Here is a 21,964-nt window from a genome sequence, read left to right as displayed (position 1 = left end):
CCTAGAGGTTATAAGAAGAGTAGAAACGAAATCAAATTTTTAGTATTCTGAATATACTGTATACAAGGTTATTTTCGCTCCGTGTTATTTTCGCCCTTCTACACTTGCAAATGGTTTCGCCCCGTCTTAAATTCGCCCAGACACGATTGTGTACAAAAGCGAAACCTTGGGACATTAATTTCTGCCCAGTCTTAAATTCGCCCGCTGCCATCGAGGGCAAAAGGGGCGAAAATAAAAAAGGGGCGAATATTTCCCTGTTTACAGTATGTATTTATGGTGGCATACTTCTTACCCTTGTGTGCAAGTTATACTTACACTAAATAAATAATTTTATTAAAGGAGCTCATTTATTATATTTAGTCAAGGTGAGACTAAGGTTAAAAAATACCAAAACCATTGTCAGTGCCATGGTCCATGAGTCTTGATAAAATTTTCGGTCAGAACAATACAGATAAGTGTGGTTTCATCACCAGTATGGATCAACGTATAGTGAAGTAGATAATTTAAGTTACAAACAAACATGTAGAACTATTTTATCAAGAACTTGGACTTTTGGTAGTTGTGTCAACCAGCAATGTTACGTAGGCTTGTCTATTTTATTACTGGTCACTCACAGCCCAGAGTCTTTGATCAACAAGATTGGTATGGCTTTTGAGATAAGACTATACGCAATCTATGCATATTTCACTCAAAACCAGTGTCATTTTTAACGTGATTTGATGCCAGATATAGTTAGGTCCTAGCAAAGGTTTTTGTTTTGTTCATATCTCTTGTAAACCTATGATATTTTGTTTTGTTCATATCTCTTGTAAACCTATGATATTTTGTTTTGTTCATACCTCTTGTAAACATATGATATCAGCGTTTGTCGAGTCGATGTTGTTAGCGATGTAAGTGGCCCTCTTGTCAAACTCTGGTTCAGAGTTCAGGAGAAATGTGTTATATGTCAGAAGCCTCGAGGCTTGGATTTCACCACAGAGTAACAGTAGCACACCCAAAAGAAAAACTTCCCTCAAAGGCATCTACAATAATACACATATCTGTCCTATATTTTAACAGACATAATGTTTAAATTTAACATTTTTAAGATTTTTAAAAAAAAAATTCCCTTTGTTTTAAGACAAGAATTAAAAATTGTTTGAATAAATCGTATTTAATACACAAAAAATTTAAAAGAAAACTGTAAAAATATATATAATTTATATATATATATATATATATATATATATATATATATATATATATATATATATATATATATATATATATATAATTAAATCAGTTTTTTAAACTGAAAAATTGCATTAATATTTAAGATCACACAAACACGTTTCCGTGAATTACCTCAGAATAGTACACTAGTCCATGTATTTTGCTGTAATTTCCCATGAATACTTATGAAAAATGTTACACAGAGATAAAGTGTGAATATATACAGATATCAGTTGTTATATTTTCCTTCTATCGATAATGATTTTATTAAAAGATCCTAAATCTGTTTACTTGAAATGCATCGCTTATTCCATCTGTTGCTAAGTCTTCATAGGCAAATACTGAGTTTCTCTTATATATGTAAAATATTAACGAAAAAACGGTATCATATAACTATGTTATTGCTTTGAAGATATATAAATTTTTGATGAATATCTTTAACTTTCTTTAAATATGAAGGATTTGTAATTTTTAAAAATTCGATTTAAAATATACTCCAATTAATGAGTATTTTCCTGTGAATCAGAATGATTGTTAAAAAATGAAAGTAAGTAATCACCGGAATATATTACAAAAGTCATATGTTCATAAAATCTTTCTTACCCTGGTTGAGATCCGCGTGGATGGGATCTATCTGGATTGACTGGTATATACAATATATGTGTACATATTTTCTATAATCAGATGCTTATGAATAAGGTAAAAATAGAATAAACAAGTTAATTAAGATCCGCGTGGATGGAGTGTATTTGGATTGACTGGTTGATACAATATATATGTACACTCCTTTTTATAAGCAAATGCTCATAAATGACGTTAAAACTGAACAAACAAGGTTAATTAATCACCTCAATTTGGGACCAAATCAACGTACTTTGAAAAAATAATTTTCAAGGTGCGTTGTGAATGTACATCAACATTTTTAGTATCGAGACTCTTAACACTTTGAAAAAATATGCATAAATCACAAATTCTGGAGTTGAATTTCTAATTTGATGATAGTATAATGATTTGTTAACACTAGTAAAAACAGAACAAACAAGGTTAATTAATCACATCTGTGGCAACGCACTTAAAAAAAAAAATTCAAAGTGCGTTAAATTTTGGACAAAGTTAACCCACTTGGAAAAACATTTTCAAAATGCGTTATGAATGTACACCAACATTTTTAGCATGAGGCTCTAAACCCTCTTTGAAAAATATCCATAAATCGCAAATTCTGTAATTGAATTTCTAATTTGTTAATTGTATAATGGTTTGTAATGAAGACATATATAAAACATCTGGATAGAGAGTACAGGACCCGATGTATTCAGGTATGCGGGGACACCTGGGGTCACAAGTAAAACAATGTATGCAGGTACACATGAGGGTACACGAAGTAAATAAGACCATTGCTTTTTTAATTATTTGTAGGCTTTCTATGTAATCCAAGTATAGAGTGCTCTTTTATACAAATAGCTGTTGTAAGCCCTTTAGGTATCAGTTGGTCAAATAACAGTCAAAATTAATGAAGACTAATTTACCGGTTCCTTAATAAATAGCCAATAAAAACCTGATATTGTAGATAAACAACGATTTATTATATCAATAAATAAGTAGCGTTTTTTACATACGTGAAAAAGATACATTTAGTCAATACAAATGAGAGAATTTGTTATGTCAGAATTACGGGAATTAGAGGAGCCTTTAGAATAAGAAAAATCAGACAGCGAACTAATAATGGAATCATCAGAGTCACTTATAAAAAGAGCTTTCTCCTGATTGGTGTTTGAAGAACCTTTGTTAGCTTTCCTTTTGGGGATTGGTATATTGTTGTCAAAGGAATCCTTGAGGTTTAGGATAGGTCTGGAAGGAGGGTTTACAACTACATACACTGTTCTACTCTAAGTATTTGAAAAACCCTTTATCAATATAAGTAGACTTTTAAAACCCCCTCGCCGAGTCACATCCTATCCTAAACAAAAAGCCAAAGGTAGAATAAGAATAAGATGTTTTCCCAGCTCCGACAAACACTGCTTAAACTATAAGTCCCTGCTATCTTTGGTGTTGGAATGTTTGTAAGGCTCCATTCTGCACGCATTTGTACCAAAGTCCCATTGATCAAACAGACAGGCTATATCCGTGCCCCCCCCCCCTGTTTTGGAGCCTTAAACACTTTTATAGTTCTTGGTAACTCTCTGCCTTTTGGTACTGCTAAATTTCTACCTTTAACTGCTTTTCTTTGCCCGGATATATCGCCCCATAGATATGTTTTACTAATGGCTTGACTGAGACCCTGAAGTTTTACTGTCACACACGTGCACTATAACATCAAAACTAGTGAGGGTTAGAAGGTACTCGTAAATGTGTAACCGGGTCTTGATGCGGGATGACGTACGAATACCAAGTCGATTTTAAGGTTCGATTCTTTTTTATTACATTTGTTCGGGAATTATACGACAATGGAAATTTCAGGGAAAAAACTTTGCAAAACCACTAGGGTTGGTGTAAATTACATATGGTTAAAAAATAAAGAGTTTTGCAATTGTCGTTTTTCCACAAGAAAAACCCCAAACCGGTATCCTTAACTGGTAAATTTTCAGAGGACGTTTATTTGCTTCGTACATTAAAAATGTGCAAAATATTGTACGGTTCTAACTCATTTTACAAAAATCGTTCTTCGGATAAGTTGATTAATTTTAAAACGAAAATTTTTTACTACATAACTGCATATAAAGCTTTAAAAAAAATTTCATGTCCAGAATATTTATACAAAAAAAAACAAGAATCAACAAGAGAAAAGCTGTGAATGTGACAGCAAACCGGGTTTTCTTTTGTATGAACAGTATCTATAATCCATTTGTCAACCTTGAATTGATGAACACTACATGTACCTATCATAAGAAATGGGGTACTCTATATGCAATACTTTGCCAAAAAATGACCAAGTTCAACAGTTTGTATTTTTAAATCAGCAGAAAATTTTTAGCAATATTAAACACACCTCTGATATATGTCCAATTGATCTGCTAAAGAACAACTTCCTACCTTGAAAACTGTAGGAGGATTTATCCGTACAAAACGGATACCCTATATGCAAAATTTTGCCAGAAAAATGACAAAGTTCAACAGCTGGTATTCTTTTCCTAAATCATCAGAAATCAAAACCCTAGCAATATGCATATCTCTGATATATGTCCAATTAATCTGCTTAAGAACAACTTCCTATCTTGAAAACTGCAGGAGGTGTTATCCGTACAATAAGTGTGCCCTTTTGCCCGCCATTTTCACTATTTCAGTACCCGGATTTTTTCTTTGGAAACACCCAGTTAAAAACAAAGAACAAAACAAAAACTTTAGCATACATTACATCGAATTTATCAATTATTTTCAAGAACTAAGTCTTGTCAGCAGCAATTAATTATGTGTGCTGAGGTCAAAACACTGTTTCACTTTCGGTTTGTCTGAATAACTGCATAGGAGAGTTGATTAAAATCAACTCCCAACAAAGCACGAAAAATTAGTTTGTCTCGTACTCGTTATACTCATTGTAATGCAAAACATGTTTTTCTAATATAATTTCCTTTAAGTTAAACTTTGTAATATTTATTTCTGTTGTAACAACAACACAGAAGTTATTCATTTATGGATAACAGTTCTTAAATGATGATAAATTTGATTGATTTGTCGTAAACCAGAACCCATGCGGGTGTTTCAACATTGAACATTCTACATTAATCATCTTAAAAATACCAAGTACATGCATTTGTTTATCACAAACGTCACTGTTAAGAATTACATGTAAATGCGATCTTAATAACTACTTATAATCACGTATTGAGAAATAATGAGAGAGAGAGAGAGAGAGAGAGAGATCACAAACACATCTGTAAATTGTCTCCAATGTACGTGTAATTTATTCTTATTTTCTTTTGAAATTACATAATCCATCCTAACCATGGCATTAAAGCGTACTAAAAGAAAAAGAAAGAAAGAAAAGTCATATCAATTTCGCTAATCAAAATCTGAGTTTGTTTCATTCAAGAAATACTTTATCATTCTTCTGGATAATATTTTATTTATTCACGTTTTGATAACATACTTTTTCATCATAATTGTGTGAATTAATAAATAAAATGAAATTCTAAATTACTTTTGAATATTCAACTTATACATGTATATTATAAACCCTCCTTTCAACGGTTATAGAAAGCGACAAATATAATTAAACAACAAAAGTGCTTTCATTTTTTAAAATATTAAAAGAAGATGAAGAATCGAATTACATTAGTATCAAGAAAAATTTATGCATTACTTAGTATACAAATTGTCTAAATACTAAGCGTTACATTGAAATCAACATCCACCTGAAAATTGCTGTTTTTATTGACAACAGTTGACTGGACGCCATAATGATCCGATGGTGGGATTAACAACCCAGGTACATTTTCCGTGAAGACTCGCTTTGAAAAGAAAAAAAAAGTTATTATAGAACATAATGCAACTGATGTACCTTGTTCATTGAATGCGTTCAGTAGAAACATTCAAAATCAGGTTTATCTCAGCACATGCAATCAGTATTTTATATGTGATCGTTAGATAAAAGAGTTTTATTGCAGAAAGATTGACGTAAAACGTCAACATTCCCCAAGATATATAAACTGAATATTAACTGAATATCAAAAATGCATGCTTACTATGTGGTTTGGATTTATAATTTAATTGTGTCAAAGATTTTACCATATATAGAACTATAAATACGTAGCAAAATTTTATCTAATTAAAAATTATTTGAAGATAAAATTCAGATTTAAAAAATTATTTCCAGTTTAAGGTTGCATAACATATTAATATGGATAAATGAGATAATTTATCAAAACGTGCGCGGATCCAGATTTTTTTTCAAAATTTGGTTGGGGGTGGGGGTGGGGATGGGCCCGAGGCCCATTTCATTTCAGTAATTTTATTATTAGCATGTAAATTAATATATATTAAATTTTCCGGGGGGGGCAAGGATTCGGATTTCTCGACCCCTCTAGTTTCGCACATGCTCAATCACAATGGTTGCCAATTAGGAACTGTTGGTGTGTTGGTATGGCCTATTGACTACGTTCATGGTGATTTATAAAATAGGTTTGAAATAACTTAATATGACAGTTTTGCGTGCGGCTCCGGCAAACCCAGCCAATGAGCCTAGCAGTTTTGTTATTTACCTGTGTGAAAGATACATGGATTCCTCGAACTAGAATGTGGTCCAGAATAGTGTTTTCTGGTGGGCTCGATGTCAATTCGTTTTGGGCGAGCGTCAAAGGATTTCCTCGGCAGTACGTACATAGCCCAACTTTCTTTATATAGGGGTTATTGTAGCCGGACATGATAAAATGATAGTATGATGCTGCAATGTAAAAACACGAGACCCAGAAATTATCACTTGTCTTTCAAGTTACATATTCCCTACGTACAGTATCTTAATATCAAATACAGTAAATACAATGTTGAATTTCAAAATATCAATAACAAGAAATTATAATTTTAAAAAAGTTGTTCCAACTCCGAGTTAAATTTTCATAGTTTAGCGTGTGAACATGTTATTTATTAGAATTATAATATCCTTATTGTATCAATATATTTCATTCTTTTATTTTTCAACTATGTAACATTGAACTAGAATTAAGATATCACATCCTATAATAATCCCTTGACCAAATAAATAAATATATAATCAGGTTACAAGAAAAGTAATTGCTATTGATTATTTCTAATGATAGTTTGTTAAATGTCATATGCGTGTCTCAATTTCTTTCATATGCTAAATAAACTTTGTATATACTTTCAAATTCCTCTTGGATATTCCTCCCAGGTAGACTTGGTCCACAGTTGAGATCCCCCATTATGACAACACGTGATGCAGACGACAAATCGGTTACCATGGTGATAATTTCGTAAAGTTGCTGTTCAGCATAATTTGAAAATATTCCCGATAGGTTTGCTAAAATGGAGGGAAAACATACTAGTAAACTTTTACATTATAAACTAGTTCTTTTAACCTTTTCTATCATAAAAGTATTTTATGAAATTAATATTTAGCGAAAACAAAGATACAGTACCGACCAGACCCTACCTAACAAACCTCATCTCTTGTTATTCACACCGCCGCCCTGGGTTACTTTCTGGGGGATCCGGGTTTACTGGAGTGGACCCAGAGTAAACCCATAGTTAACCCAAAGTAAACCCAGAGTGGACACAGAGAGTAAACCCGGTCAGAAGTATACCCCTGAAAGCATTCGCTAATTGTGTATTCGGAATATACAAAGTGCAGGAATTACAGGCAGTAGGATGGTAAGATAAAAGACGTGTCTACTTCACACTTCAGTGCGTATAGTTGACCTCAACAGCAATTTCCAAGTAAAGCCAAAGTAACCCCCGAGTAAGCCCAAAGTAAACTCCTAAGTGATCCCAAATTTTCAAAAAGTAAACCTAGAGTAAACCCCAAAAGTAAACCCGGGGTTTAGCTGGGGTTTACTATGGTGTTAGGTTGGGTCTGATCGGTACTGTAACTCCATATTTTAAGTTTAATTATACTTGTAATGATATAAAAACTGCTACTTTGTTGTTTAAAATCAAAATAAAGCATTCAATTTTATGATTTGATCAGATGAAAAATTAATGCACTTGTCTAAACACAATGTATTATTTTAATACAATATATTGTAAATAACGAGTTCAAAGACTCGTGCTTACATTGTACGTTCAATTGTATGGAACTTATTTTATTGTATAAAACATTTTTTTTTTAAATCTTACGTTCCACATAGTTTGGTCCTAAGTCGGGTGTCAGGTGGGTGCACGCTATGTCCCCAACCTCCTCATCCTAAAATTATTGCAATATTTTTGTTGTTACACGATACATGTATTTCACTTAAAAGCATAAATCTGTCCTCGCATTCCAAGGTACATGTATAAGACGTTGCAAAAAAGAGCATGTTTTCGAAGTACCTGTATACATAGAAAGCGAGATTGTGCCTTATACTCAGTTTTAGGTAACTCCATACTCGTAAAATTCTCTGAGGAAAGTTAAAAAACTGAACTGATTTCAACTTAATAGACTTAAATGTCATCAATTGTTAGAAAAAATATACATGTCATCGCACTTTTTAAGATTCCACATAAACATAAACTAAAGCATATTTTAGCATCAGAAAACTGTATTTTTTTTTTTGTTAAAAGTAAAATCTTGTTTTTCTTGTTTAATTTTAATGTCAACTTTATCAGAAAACTAAAACTACAAAAATATTTTTAAATTAATCGTTAGAATAAGAAAAACTATAGCATTTAGACATACAACTGAGAGAAAAGTCAGAAAAAGAGTTATTTCCCCTTTGCATAGATAAGATGTATAAAAAAGTGGAAATTTAGGATAAAATAAAGCTGCGAAAATATCTTGAACCTACCAATATTTCTAATTACATCCAATATGATTATATTCACAAAAATAAATAAAACTATCATGCACAAATTTTAAAGAATTCAAAGTTTTACAAAAAAGTATGACATCACAGAACACTGGATCTACTTTAAATGCAACATTATTTCAAATGTCATGCCTCAAATTATAATTTACGTTCACAGATTACATAGATAGGAATTACGTGTACCTGAAAATGTATATAACCCCTTCGAACAGTTGTCCTTGTAAATGGCAAGAAATATTTCACAACGGGGTTGATCAAAGGTCGTTTGCTGAGAACTAGTAGTCCGGGGAGATTTACCTCCCCTTGGGAAGTTAGTACACAATCCTTCAGAATCCGATTGGGACTAAAGCCGCCCGTGGCTGAAATGGCTAGACATGATATACAGATCTGGGGCAGATTCATGACCCCCGTTTTCTCTAAAACACACTGGGCTTGTTCATCTGAAGTGTTCTTTCTTGTACAGCCTGTAAATTACAATTTAAAAAAATAATTATGTTATCATTTTGGGTATCCTGGATCACGAGTATTCTACACTTGGCCAAAGAGTGTTTGGTAATTTAAGAACGGTGACAATATCTCCAATGTAAATTAAATCCAATATCATTCACATCATATTTACATTTTAAGTTAAGTAGTCCAATACCACTTTTACATAAATATTACAAATTATAGAAGGCGCCGGTGGTTATTTCTTGATATGATTTAATTTCTTGCACATCAGATTGATTTCTAAAAGTGTTCCATACAATTTTAACTAAAAAAAAAAATGAAGATAAAAAACCTTACCGTTAGCCAGTATCTTAAACATGACCCCTGCCAGAGAGACGTTGGCACACGGAGGGAGGGAGTCGATGAGGGTCTCCCCCTGCCCGTGACTGGCGCTGAAGGAGAAGGGGTAGGTCAAAACATTGCCTGATGATATCATGTCAGCGTCCCTAGCCAGCCAAACCTGTACGCAGTATTGAACAAAAAAGCGTGAAAATAAGACACAGAGGGAGGGTTCCAATTTTGATCAAAATCTTACTTTAAATTAATTCATGTAAAGTGGAAAAAGTGGAACTGAAATGAAATCTAGCTTGTCTAAGTTCTGTGGCCCCGGAGCCGGAAAAGCGTGTAGGGGGTTAAGAATTTTTGTCATTTGTGTACATGTATCGAATTTCATTTGGCACAGCCTTATTGTCATTTATGAAAAAATGTTATGAAGGAAGAAACTCATTTCTTGCCAAACAATACTCTATGATCAGGATTCTTTTCATCGCAATTTAACTTTTTTTTATTGAAGTAATTCTGAACATTTATTTTTTTTTAGATTTATTATTCTTTAATGTTAAATTGTTGTTTTGTTTTGTTATCTTTATGGAGTTTATTTTACTTAGGCAGTTAGAGGACGATGGTCAAGGTGCTCGTACCACCGACTCTTGACCGCACGAAAGATTATTTTTAGGTTGTGGGTTTTTAAAAAAAAAAATCTAATACATGTAAAACTGATATCGACCTCTGTATTTTCCGTGCGTCACTGTACCGTCAGATGAAAATATGATACATGTAAATAATATTCACTGAATCAAGATCTAGTTGTCTTTACCATCTGGCCAAAACGGTCTAATGAAGTTTTGTTCAGGGCGTAGTCTGCTGATCGCAATTAAAATAATGAAAACTATATTAACATGTGTTACACATACGAGATATAGATTAGAATGTGAAAACCTTTTTTCTAAGAAAAGCTAACTTAACCATGAGAAATCGACAGTCCGGAAATGATATAAATAACATGGTAAGTTTTCTATTTTTTTAAGTTTATGCTTTTAAAAATGTGTAAGTTTCATTGCCCAGATACATGTATGTGTCAGCTGATGAATTCGCTCTGGTAAAAAAAAACAAATCCTTAATTTAGAGGGTTACTCTCTCTCTCTCTCTCTCTCTCTCTCTCTCTCTCTCTCTCTCTCTCTCTCTCTCTCTCTCTCCGCTCACCTCCTGTAGACACACAATATCCGGATCAGTAGCCCTTAGATTAGCCAAAATGTAGTCTCCCCTCTCCTGTTTATTCGGAATGGTCTGCAGCAGTCCAGCATTGTAGGTCAGTAGCTTTGTTTGGGAAAGACATTGATCCACTCCCCAAAACAGGATCAGCCACCCCAAAGCCGATCCTATCATCTTTTTTCTCCTGAAACTGATAACGTTAACCAACAATATAGTCTACTTTCCTGCGAGTACATGTATAGATCTAAATAATTTATATAAAATAAATGTTAAGAATCAATATTTTTCATGTTTTTGTGGGAATTATATATTGTGCATAATTCGTATCATAACGTCCAAGAGAATTTTGAATTCACTTTGAAGTTTATCACTCTCAAATATTAATAATTAGATCCATTTATATATTTGAAATGAACATAATTATATTAAACATTAATTGTAATATACTGCCGTTCACCTAATGTAGAAAGTCATTAGATACTGGACCATAATCATATTCAAATTACTAATTAACCGGTAATTAATCATTTACTCACTTCTGTCTTTTCTTGGATGTGATTATAAACACCTCGCTGGGTCAATCGCAACAGTATTACACGTTATGATACAAGTAAGTAATAACGGAATAAAAAACTAGTATAAAAGTACACTTCGGAAACTTATACACATTAAATAATGATATATACACACATTTTGCTTACCTCGTCATGTTGTCCTCTCCGGGTTACAATACAACCAAACAGGCCATCTCTGAATCAGAATCTGTCCCTGTAAAAATATACTAATTAAAGCTTCCTAATTTAACTTATAGATATCCTATTTATTTTTCAATACAAAAATTAATTGTAACAAAAATTAGATCTGATCCCAAAGACCTAAAAATAGTTACAAGTAAATGTGATGTAATAAAATATAACGGTGATTTAGGAAGTTGAGTGCATATGAAATAAGTCGTAATACACGTCAATACAATGTATATCCCCAAGGGACCAGAGGTGGTAGAAGTGTACCGCATCCAGATCACGTGACAGGTGTTACACCCGTTTACATTATACACCTATATCAGATGTCAAATACATAACCATTAACCTTTATTGACAGTCACAAACTTTCGATCGATGGTTTTTATATTTTGCAGAAAAACAAAACAATATCTATATATTTGGTTTATATATCGTTAATGTTACATCAGAGACCTAATGTTGTTTATGTTTCTGGTTATCATGGTTATATATAATGATAATAAGTATAGCCTATATTTACATCTAACATTAATCTATGTACATGTACATTAATTGTTGAGTATTTTTGGGAAGTGGGTGGTCATATCTAAGGTCATGCCACGTGTTTTTTTAGTTGAATTGTATTATCAAAGACATTTATTTCCATGATTTCAGTGGCATCGGAAGCAAATTTAAAAGTGTGTCTGGTGGGGGGCTAGATCTTGACAATCAATAAAAAGGGGGTGATGGTTATGTACTGTATTTATGTATAAGTTTGCAAAAATGTGAGGGGTCCCCCCCCCCCCCCGCCCGGTTCCGACGCCTGCAGCTAGATGCCTTTTCCTAAACATAAAAATGATATAGAGTATACCATCTATCTATTTTTATAACAGGTGATCGACCAAGTTATTTTTCCTAAGGAGAGACCAACAGTTACTATAGAAAAATCTGTAAAAACAGTTTTTGTAGAGTGGACATAAAGAACTTTATATGGAAAAAAATCCAGTTCGAAGATTAAGTCATTACTGGAAAAACTCTTCATCGGAGTACATCAATGAAAGAAGGTTTACGGAAAAAAAAATAGTGAGCGAGAGGTGTTTACATTTACACACATTTTGTTGTTTTCCGCCACGTGTTGTTAAAAAAATTTTAAAAGCTGTCTCAGTGTCTGAAGCATAACTTTGTGATTTCATGCATTTTTAGGGATATTTTATCTGCGGTAAGAATGGGTCAAACTTGAATAGGGTTATTTTTGTAATAAAACAATATTGTTCAAGTGAAAATTGTATTTCAAGTGGTTATACAGACGTAATTGATATGATCACTTGGTCACATGAACATGTCACTGGCTTAAAAGACCTAGCTCTATGTACATTAGACTACAGTTCTATTAATTGTACATGTTCGAAATCTAATTTTTATGGTTTTTAACGGAAATTTCAAGTTAGGAACAAACTAATTTTAATCCGGCCTTCCTATTTCTACAATTACAATTCAGATGGTTTTCTTCTCATGCAATGCCTGCGGTGATTCACTGAAGAAAAATCAAGTGGAGAAACATTACGCTACAAAATGTCGACAGGGGAAGTCCTTGTCTTGCATTGATTGTAGCAAAGAGTTCTGGTATGTATGAAAATTGAATTAAACTTGATCTTCAAAAGTGCACTCTTCTATAATCTCTTTTAATAGAGATTAAGCTTGGCTTGGTATTTGGACTGATGCCTTCACAAAAGAATGTGTCAGTCAAAATATCAAGCAAAGTCGAGCCTCTAAAGAGACAATTGTACCATTCTGAGTGAAAAAATGACAATAACAAAAATCCATAAAACAAAATACAAATTCAAAGCAGAGCAACACGGACCTCCAAATAGATAGATCGAGGTATTATGCATTCCCTGTAGAGACAATATATGCCCGGATCACCATATACCGGTATATATGACATTCCTCGGAATGAAATATTAAATAAGTCACACATAAGGGATCAAGTTTTCTCTCTGTACAAAAATCTCTCAATCTGAAATTCATATTGAAAACAGTAATTAGTAAACATTCTATGAAAACAGTGTATCATACCCTAGTTTTTGTCTAAATTTTATGCCAGTAATTATCTTGTTAATAGGTTGGACATATATTATTATATAGTACATGTATTTTGGAAATAAGACACACTTGCAAAATAGTACATTTGCTTTGATTTTCCTGTAAACAGGAAGTGTTTGAATATGGACTGGAATATAAATGTGGACACACAGTATACATGAAATTACAGGCATGCTGCAGCATGATCAAATTCCATGTACATATATTTGTAGCAGAAGAATTATTGCTCTCTCTAAAAATGTTGTATACAGACTGGAAGCATACTTTTCGTGTTAAGAGTTATTTCTCTTTGACAGCTAATTGAATGATTTAACACATTTCTGCTGAAAATTTATATTGCAATATGTTTTGGATAACATTTTAAAAGTTTTTAAGGTGAAAATATTGGTAATTTCAAATAAAATATAATGTTAATTCTAAAGAAAGAAGAAGTTCTTATGACCAAATGCAACATACATGCATGTATAATATATATGTAGAATAAATACTGGAGATCATGAAAAATCAATTTAATTTAATTTTTTATAGAAATAAAATGCTTACTGTTTAGCTTTTCAAATGGTGATCGAGGTAAATTTAAGAGTACACATGATCCGATGAGGATAAAAAAGATGTATAAATTAACTGCAAAAAACTAAAACATAGTATCTTAACTATCTTTTCATTTAAAAATATCAATTTATAAACATACAGGTTTGATAATCTTATTGCAGTTCTGATATTTGTGTAATTTGACAGCCTTGGTACATGTTTATTTGTTAATTTATATAACTTTTGAGATTTTTTTTCTGCCATACATATAACTTCATTAACATACAGTTTGATTATCTGATTGCAGTTCTGATAAGATGTAATCTGACAGTCTTAGTCCATGTTCATTTGTTTGTATAACTTTTGGGTTTTTTGGGGGTTTTTTTTTTTCGCCAACAGGGGAGAAGAGTACAACCAGCACACCAAGTGTATATCTGAGGAGGAGAAATACTCAGGCAAAAACTATGTTCCAAAAGCCGGGGCCAACAAAGGGGAACAGAAACAAAACCAGTGGGTAGAGGTACGTGAAAGCATCCATGCCATTATCAGTTATATATTTGTACATGTAGGTTAGTAATATACATTTGTACATGTAGGTCATTAATATACATTTGTACATGTAGGTTAGTAATATACATTTGTACATGTAGGTCAGTAATATACATTTGTACATGTAGGTCAGTAATATACATTTGTACATGTAGGTCAGTAATATACATTTGTACATGTAGGTCAGTAATATACATTTGTACATGTAGGTCAGTAATATACATGTACTGGTACAATACACATTTCAGTTTTTTTCTGAATTATGAATCCAGCAGAGTTGCATAATATACCTGCATAAACTGCATGAGCTGGACAATTATATTTTCTTTAAGTTTAAGATAGATGATGCATGTATATGTATGTTTTTGATGCTTGTCAAAAGATTAGATCCTAACTTTTAATAAGTGTAACTTTTTCTTTTCCTTTGTTAAAGCAAGTACAAGCTGCCATTGATGGTGCAAAGTCAGACAAGAACATTCATCAGTTATTGCAGAAAATCAAGGATTGCCCCAATATCCCAAGGAAGCAGGCTAAATTTAAGGTTATAGTCTCAATATAGTTTTTGATCCTGTTTTGTATGTTTAATATTGGTGTGCATTGTGTACGTCATGAACATTAACATAAAAGATCGTTTTCATTATACATGTATTAAGTCAGCAGTTCTTGTGTCTGAAGCATAGTTAACCATAAATGCCTTAAAACAAGAGCTCATCAACTTGTTTTCAGTTTAGAGCCCAGCACCTAATTCATATACACTGTAGTCTTATTCCTTTTTCTTGACAGTTGTGTCAAAAGAGAATTTTATTAAGGTGAAATAACACACGTGGAAAAAGTCACTCAACAGTAATTTATTTGATTGTGAAAGTTATAATGATAGATAACCTGTACATATGTCAAATAAGTGAAAAATATGCGATGTAGGGATACAAAATGAATATCCAAAAAATTCAACAACAAAAGCCTCAGGGAGATTTGAAATCAGGATGCACGGATCACAAGGCCGACACTTTATAAATTGGCTATGGAGTAAATTACATGTTGCCGTAAAAAAAAAACTTTTAATAAAACAAAATGATCAGAGGTCAGCCATTTTGTGATGAAGTGTTATTCCACCTTAATGCTATTTAGGTACTGATCATTTGCATTCAAACCAAACCTAAATGTTGCACATCATTATTTTGGAGACTTTCCTGATCAGCCTAACTATAATGAGGTCTATTTAGATGTACACACTCAAACTCACGTTGAAATATACTTTAATTTAAACAGAATTTTGTGAAGAATTCTCTGCGTGTGCACCAGGAGCGCTGGATTGACCAGGCATGGGACCTGATTATGAAGCATGCCGGACAGGTGAGTATCTGTAGTGCTTTGTGGAAATCTCTCTTAATCCAATTCACTCTGTATAATAAAGTTCTGTAAAAAAAATTCTGATATACCAGCAAAGCCCCAAGGTAAAACAAATACGATTCCTTATACCCCCGGTAAACATTATTTGTTATATCCAATAAGTTTTTAATACCACTCTTTGTAGATCTCTGTGTCCCAAGTACAAAAAGTTAAAAAATGATAAATAGTAAAACACAGTTAAAACAAAGCCACAAGGAGGAAAAAATTTTTTTTTAGCTCACCTGTGCCGAAGGCTAAGGTGTGTCTTCTGATCAAAATACGTCCATTGTTTGAGGTTGTTGTCATTGTCATTGTTGCAAACTTTTCACATCTTCATCTTCTCAAGAACCACTTCGCCAATTTTAATCAAACTTGGCAGCACTAGGTTAAGGGGATTCAAGTTTGTTCAAATGAAGAGCCACACCCTCTTTAGATAAAGGGGGATAATTAGTATTATTGAAAATTTTTGATATTTTTTCAAAAATCTTCTCAAAAACAATATGGATTAAAAAGCTGGAACTTGTATGAAAACATCCTTAGGTAGTATATATTCATGTTTGTTCAAATCATTGTACCCAGGGGTAGGGTGGGGTCAAAAAGGGGGATCTAATTTTACATTAGAGTATATTGAAAAAAATCTTTAAAATATTCTTAAAAACTGCTAGGCCTGAAAAGCTTAAACTTTTATGGAAGTATCCTTAGGTAGAGTAGATTCAAGTTTATTCAAGTTATGGTCCTTGTGGGTAGGTTAGGGCCACAATGGGGGGGGGGTGTCAAGTTTTCCATAAGAATATTTAGAGAAAAACTTTAAAAATCTTTTTCTCAAAAACCATTTGGCTAGAAAATCTTAAACTTGGGTTGAAGCATCCTCATACAGTGTAGATTCAAGTTTGTTTAAATCATGATCCCTGGGGTATGGTGGGACTACAAGGGGGGGGGGGGGCTTCAAATTTATACATAGGATGATCTCAGGGGAAAATCTTTGAAAATCTTCTGGTAAAGCATTCAACCTTAAAAGCTTAAAGTTGTGTAAAAGCACAGTTTGTACAGATTAAAGCTTGACCAAAACATGATTCTCTGGAGAAAAGTGAGGCAACAAAGGAGGGATTTTTATTTTGGAATAGAAATAGAGGAATAGATAAAATTTTATCACAAATACTAAAACAGCAAAATAGGGGTTTTGGTGTTTACCTTAAAAATATGTTAATAACATTTGGCAGATTTTGTTTTCTTTTTTGTGCAATTTCTACTGTACCTAATTGTCAAGATATTTTGATGTTGATACTGTATTGCTGATTTGATCAGAATTATGACTATTGTTGCTCAGGTGAGTGATGTGGCCCCTGGGCCTCTTGTTTATAAGATTAATTAATTAGGGTATTATAAGTTATGTGGTTTAAGTTTTTAATCCAATTTAAAGACAGAGGAATGGAAGTAACTTTGCTATAAGCACGGAATCATTATCATTATCATTATCACTATAAATGTGCTCAATGTTCTTATGTAACTCTGAAGTATACATCTTTTGCTGTTTGTACAAGGTATTTTTACTAGTATCTGTATTCATCAAAAATAGATTTAATATGGCCACAAAATATATCTTTTTGTTTTATTCTACAAGGCAAATGCTGTAAATGAGCCACCTCCAGAGAAACCGGTGAATGGGGCCCATGAGGGGCAGTCCAAGGCAGAGAAAGAGAAAGAACAGAAAGAACAAACAAAAAAAGAAAGAAAAGAAGAAAGAAAGAGGAAGAGACAAACAGAGGTAAATGGAGATGCCAAAGAGGAGGAGGAAAAGGGACAGCTGGACAAACCCAAGAAGAAGAAGAAGAGGAAGAGAGAAGAGGAAGAAGGGGAAGAGGAGACTAATGGAGAGACAGAGGCAAAAAGGCCAGCAATGGATACTAGTCAGGGTTGGTTTTCTATTGTCAATACTATGTAATATATTTAGCTTTTTGGTAACAAACAAGCTTGGACACGTTGGTAACTTTGCAGATCAGATTATCTCATCTGTACTTGCATTCCTTTAGTAGTATTGTCTTAAGTTCTGTGTTTGACGTGTAGAATTGCAATCAAACAACTAATCAACAAGTGATTGAAACATTTTAAAAATATCGAACACCTGGTCAAAATATGAACACCCTGTTGATGGAATGATAGTGATCATTGTTTATGGTGTTGCATTATCTGTCTTTGTTCAATTTCTGTTATTATTTTTTGGCGGATAGAGAAACTGAATGGTGTAGAGGTGAATGAAGAGGACAGCAAATCGACCGAGAAGTTTGATTGGGAGGAAGTCATCACCGCAGTCTTAGAGAAGAAGGGGGAACTGCCAATCAAAAAACTACGGAAGAAGGTCAGTTGATTCAAAAGTGATGCAAGGACTTGCAACCCTGGCAATCCTTGTAAACTTCTTTAATAAGAGATGTACAGAAGTATTGTTAAAGATAAAAACAGGGATAATGAGAAACTGAGCACAGATAGGCTAGTGTTTAACCTTTGTAACTGGGTACCGGTATGATAACAAACTTACTGTGGTTTTATAAATATTCGTAAAATTACCAATTTTCGAGAGTTTCATTGTTAAGTTTGATCTACAAAATTAAATGTTCAATGAAGTGAAATGTCTACTAATATTTTGTATTGATAGGATCATTGGCCAAAAATTTACATATCTTTAAGACTGTGATTTTCATTAAATCCACCAGAATTAATATCCACGAATATTGATAAACCACAGTACCAAATTAGCCAAGTAACCTTCGTAGCTTGGTACTTGTATGATAATAAACTTATCACATTTGCCTAGTAACCTTTCAAACTTGGTACTTCTATGATAATAAACTTACCAAATTAGCTTGCAACCTTTTTTAACTAGGTACTAGCTGGTATGATAATAACCTTATCAAATAAGTGTAGCAACCTTTTTGAAACTGGGTTATAGATTTGTAGCACTGGGAAACTGTTCGGTTTTTTTTGTTCATTGTAGAAAAATACTTTTGGGCTAAAGGAATATTAAATTCAGAAATATCTTGATGGATGGCCACTGGCCAGGGTTTGTTTGGTAATTGGTTGATCATAGTAGCATTCCCTTAACAAAGCAGTATATTTTGTACTACATGAAACTTTCATTTCATTAGTATGGATATTGAAAGACAAAAATAAGAATTCTTTAAAAAGATAATATTTGGAGAAAACTTTCATTTGATTTATTAGGATATATACAGTCAGACAAAAATAATAATTCTTTAAAAAGATGAAATTTGGAGAAAACTTTCATATGATTTATTAGGATATATACAGTCAGACAAAAATAATAATTCTTTAAAAAGATGAAATTTGGAGAAAACCTTCATTTTGTCTATAATTAAGGATATATGCAGACAAAAATAAGGAATGGTATTTGAAAAATTGGAAAAACCTACAGGAATTTAAGAATTTTGTTGATTATTGGAATTGCAAAGTAATGAATAAGCTAGAATATGAATGCCTTAGGAATTGTGCACTGAAAATGATTGGTTTTCTAAACAATTCTGGACGTTGCAAATTGACAGAATGACGCAGTAACTTGATTTAGTATTGTATAAAGCAGTACAATACTGTAGAAAAGTTTTAATGTAGATATAGTAGTAGTTTGAAAGTAAGGATTTTTAGGTCAGTTGTGTGGTCCATTAGGGCCCCTCTCTGCGGGCACCCTAAAGTTTTTAGTCTTTCTGTCCATCTGTCCATCCATCTTTCTATCCTTTCATCTGTCTGTCCATCCGAGATTGCTTGTCTGGAGCATATCCTCACTTCCCTTGGCCCAATCTGGCTCATACATGTACCTCACCAACAGACTGCCTTTGAGTAAAGGGTGTGCAGTCACCTTGAGCCATGTTTCAATTACATATAAAATCCTTGTTGAGGGCATATCTTCTCTCCCCTTGGTCCAATCTGGCTCTTAATTCACTCAGAGTGTTTATTGTCAAAGATGTGAAGTGACCTTGAATAAAGTTTGTAAGTCAAGGGTCAAGGTCATACAGGTCCAAGAAAAAACCCTTTTCTCAGAGCATATATACTCTCCACTTAGCTGCAGGTCTGTAGCTCCCGTTCTGAAAAAATTCGGATTGACAACCTGGGAGCTACAATGCATTTAATAGTAAAAAAAACTGCAATTTACGGCACACAAATAATTGCGCTAGTTTTGAACTGATAATCCTTAATTACGAACACATACTTATTGATGAAATAAAATGTTTTTCAACCGCTTTTCTGATACTAATTAAAATGTTTTTCGATCGCTTTACAATAGTATGCTTTACAATAGTATGCAAGTTAGAAATGCTGAGGTGGATTGAAAATACATTTCCTATAACTACAGTTTCAATCGGATGTTTTTCTCAGACATCTGTGTCAATTTGTTCCCACCCATTTCAAATGTTTTGACTGTAACAAGTGAAACTGACATAAGCTGTATGTTTCCAATCTTGCCAGTTAATGTTCCGCAGTCTTAATAAACCACAGTACCAAATTAGCCAAGTAACCTTCATAGCTGGGTACTTGTATGATAATAAACTTATCACATTTAATAGGCTAATAACATTCGTAGCTTGGTACTTGTATGATAATAAACTTATCACGTTTGCCTAGTAACCTTTCAAACTGGGTACTTCTATGATAATAAACTTATCAAATTAGCTTGCAACCTTTTTTAACTAGGTACTAGCTGGTATGATAATAAACTTATCAAATAAGTGTAGAAACCTTTTTGAAACTGTGTTATAGATTTGTAGCACTGGGGAAACTGTTCTGGTTTTTTTTTTGTTCATTGTAGAAAAATACTTTTGGGCTAAAGGAATATTAAATTCAGAAATATCTTGATGGATGGCCACTGGCCAGGGTTTGTTTGGTAATTGGTTGATCACTCAGCAGCATTCCCTTAACAAAGCAGTATATTTTGTACTACATGAAAACTTTCATTTCATTAGTATGGATATTGAAAGACAAAAATAAGAATTCTTTAAAAAGATGATATTTGGAGAAAACTTTCATATGATTTATTAGGATATATACAGTCAGACAAAAATAATAATTCTTTAAAAAGATGAAATTTGGAGAAAACCTTCATTTTGTCTATAATTAAGGATATATGCAGACAAAAATAAGGAATGGTATTTGAAAAATTGGAAAAACCTACAGGAATTTAAGAATTTTGTTGATTATTGGAATTGCAAAGTAATGAATAAGCTAGAATATGAATGCCTTAGGAATTGTGCACTGAAAATGATTGGTTTTCTAAACAATTCTGGACGTTGCAAATTGACAGAATGACGCAGTAACTTGATTTAGTATTGTATAAAGTAGTACAATACTGTAGAAAAGTTTTAATGTAGATATAGTAGTAGTTTGAAAGTAAGGATTTTTAGGTCAGTTGTGTGGTCCATTAGGGCCCCTCTCTGCGGGCACCCTAAAGTTTTTAGTCTTTCTGTCCATCTGTCCATCCATCTTTCTATCCTTTCATCTGTCTGTCCATCCGAGATTGCTTGTCTGGAGCATATCCTCACTTCCCTTGGCCCAATCTGGCTCATACATGTACCTCACCAACAGACTGCCTTTGAGTAAAGGGTGTGCAGTCACCTTGAGCCATGTTTCAATTACATATAAAATCCTTGTTGAGGGCATATCTTCTCTCCCCTTGGTCCAATCTGGCTCATAATTCACTCAGAGTGTTTATTGTCAAAGATGTGAAGTGACCTTGAATAAAGTTTGTAAGTCAAGGGTCAAGGTCATACAGGTCCAAGAAAAAACCCTTTTCTCAGAGCATATATACTCTCCACTTAGCTGCATGTCTGTAGCTCCCGGTCTGAAAAAATCTGATTGACAACCTGGGAGCTACAATGCATTTCATAGTAAAAAAACTGAAATTTACGGCACAAAAAAATTGCACTAGTTTGACAATTAAGATATACTGACTGCTCGACTGTATATAAAAAATCATAATAATTAAAGCACTGTTGGTTATTTTCCCTTTCATTGATGGGTTAT

General features: G+C 33.0%; 2 protein-coding genes across 6 annotated transcripts in view; one reads left to right on the top strand and one right to left on the bottom strand.

Moving 5' to 3' along the window:
* Positions 1–21,964, top strand: part of LOC105322020 (cell growth-regulating nucleolar protein) — a 36,159-nt gene that overhangs the window by 8,684 nt on the left and 5,511 nt on the right. Inside the window, exons 1-7 of one of the 2 annotated variants that reach the window (XM_011420535.4) lie at positions 12,472–12,587; positions 12,867–12,991; positions 14,402–14,522; positions 14,985–15,092; positions 15,821–15,904; positions 17,562–17,853; positions 18,169–18,296. In XM_011420535.4, coding sequence (XP_011418837.3) covers positions 12,867–12,991; positions 14,402–14,522; positions 14,985–15,092; positions 15,821–15,904; positions 17,562–17,853; positions 18,169–18,296 — 858 coding nt within the window. In that variant the 5' untranslated portion in view covers positions 12,472–12,587. Of the gene's footprint in view, positions 1–12,471; positions 12,588–12,866; positions 12,992–14,401; positions 14,523–14,984; positions 15,093–15,820; positions 15,905–17,561; positions 17,854–18,168; positions 18,297–21,964 lie in introns of those variants that run through there. The other variant, XM_066069101.1, reaches the window with a different exon arrangement.
* Positions 4,867–11,513, bottom strand: LOC105322019 (uncharacterized). Of its 4 annotated transcripts, none has more exons than XM_011420534.4 (9): positions 11,337–11,513; positions 10,638–10,836; positions 9,453–9,615; positions 8,850–9,130; positions 7,999–8,065; positions 7,025–7,183; positions 6,408–6,589; positions 5,544–5,657; positions 4,867–5,168 (listed from the first exon to the last, which is right to left on the bottom strand). In XM_011420534.4, exons 2-9 carry the CDS (start codon positions 10,818–10,820, stop codon positions 5,133–5,135), a joined length of 1,185 nt encoding a protein of 394 aa, XP_011418836.3. In that variant the 5' UTR covers positions 10,821–10,836; positions 11,337–11,513; the 3' UTR covers positions 4,867–5,132. The 4 variants fall into 4 exon arrangements, with proteins under 4 accessions (XP_011418836.3, XP_065925172.1, XP_011418834.3 ...); XM_066069100.1 differs by lacking the exon at positions 11,337–11,513 and adding an exon at positions 11,183–11,298; XM_011420532.4 differs by having other exon boundaries at positions 4,868–5,168; positions 11,348–11,513.

This window comes from Magallana gigas, chromosome 8 (genome assembly GCF_963853765.1).
Source record: "Magallana gigas chromosome 8, xbMagGiga1.1, whole genome shotgun sequence".
Taxonomy (NCBI): Eukaryota; Metazoa; Mollusca; class Bivalvia; order Ostreida; family Ostreidae; genus Magallana; species Magallana gigas.
This window is presented reverse-complemented; position numbering and strand designations above follow the sequence as displayed.

Bases quoted from the DNA above. Each gene is read 5' to 3' on its own strand.
- LOC105322019 (XM_011420532.4), bottom strand. The intron at 7,184-7,998 runs GTAAGATTTAAA...CCTCCATTTTAG, and splicing joins AGGACCAAACTATGTGGAAC to CAAACCTATCGGGAATATTT. The intron at 5,169-5,543 runs GTAACGCTTAGT...TTTTTCTTTTAG, and splicing joins AGGTGGATGTTGATTTCAAT to TACGCTTTAATGCCATGGTT.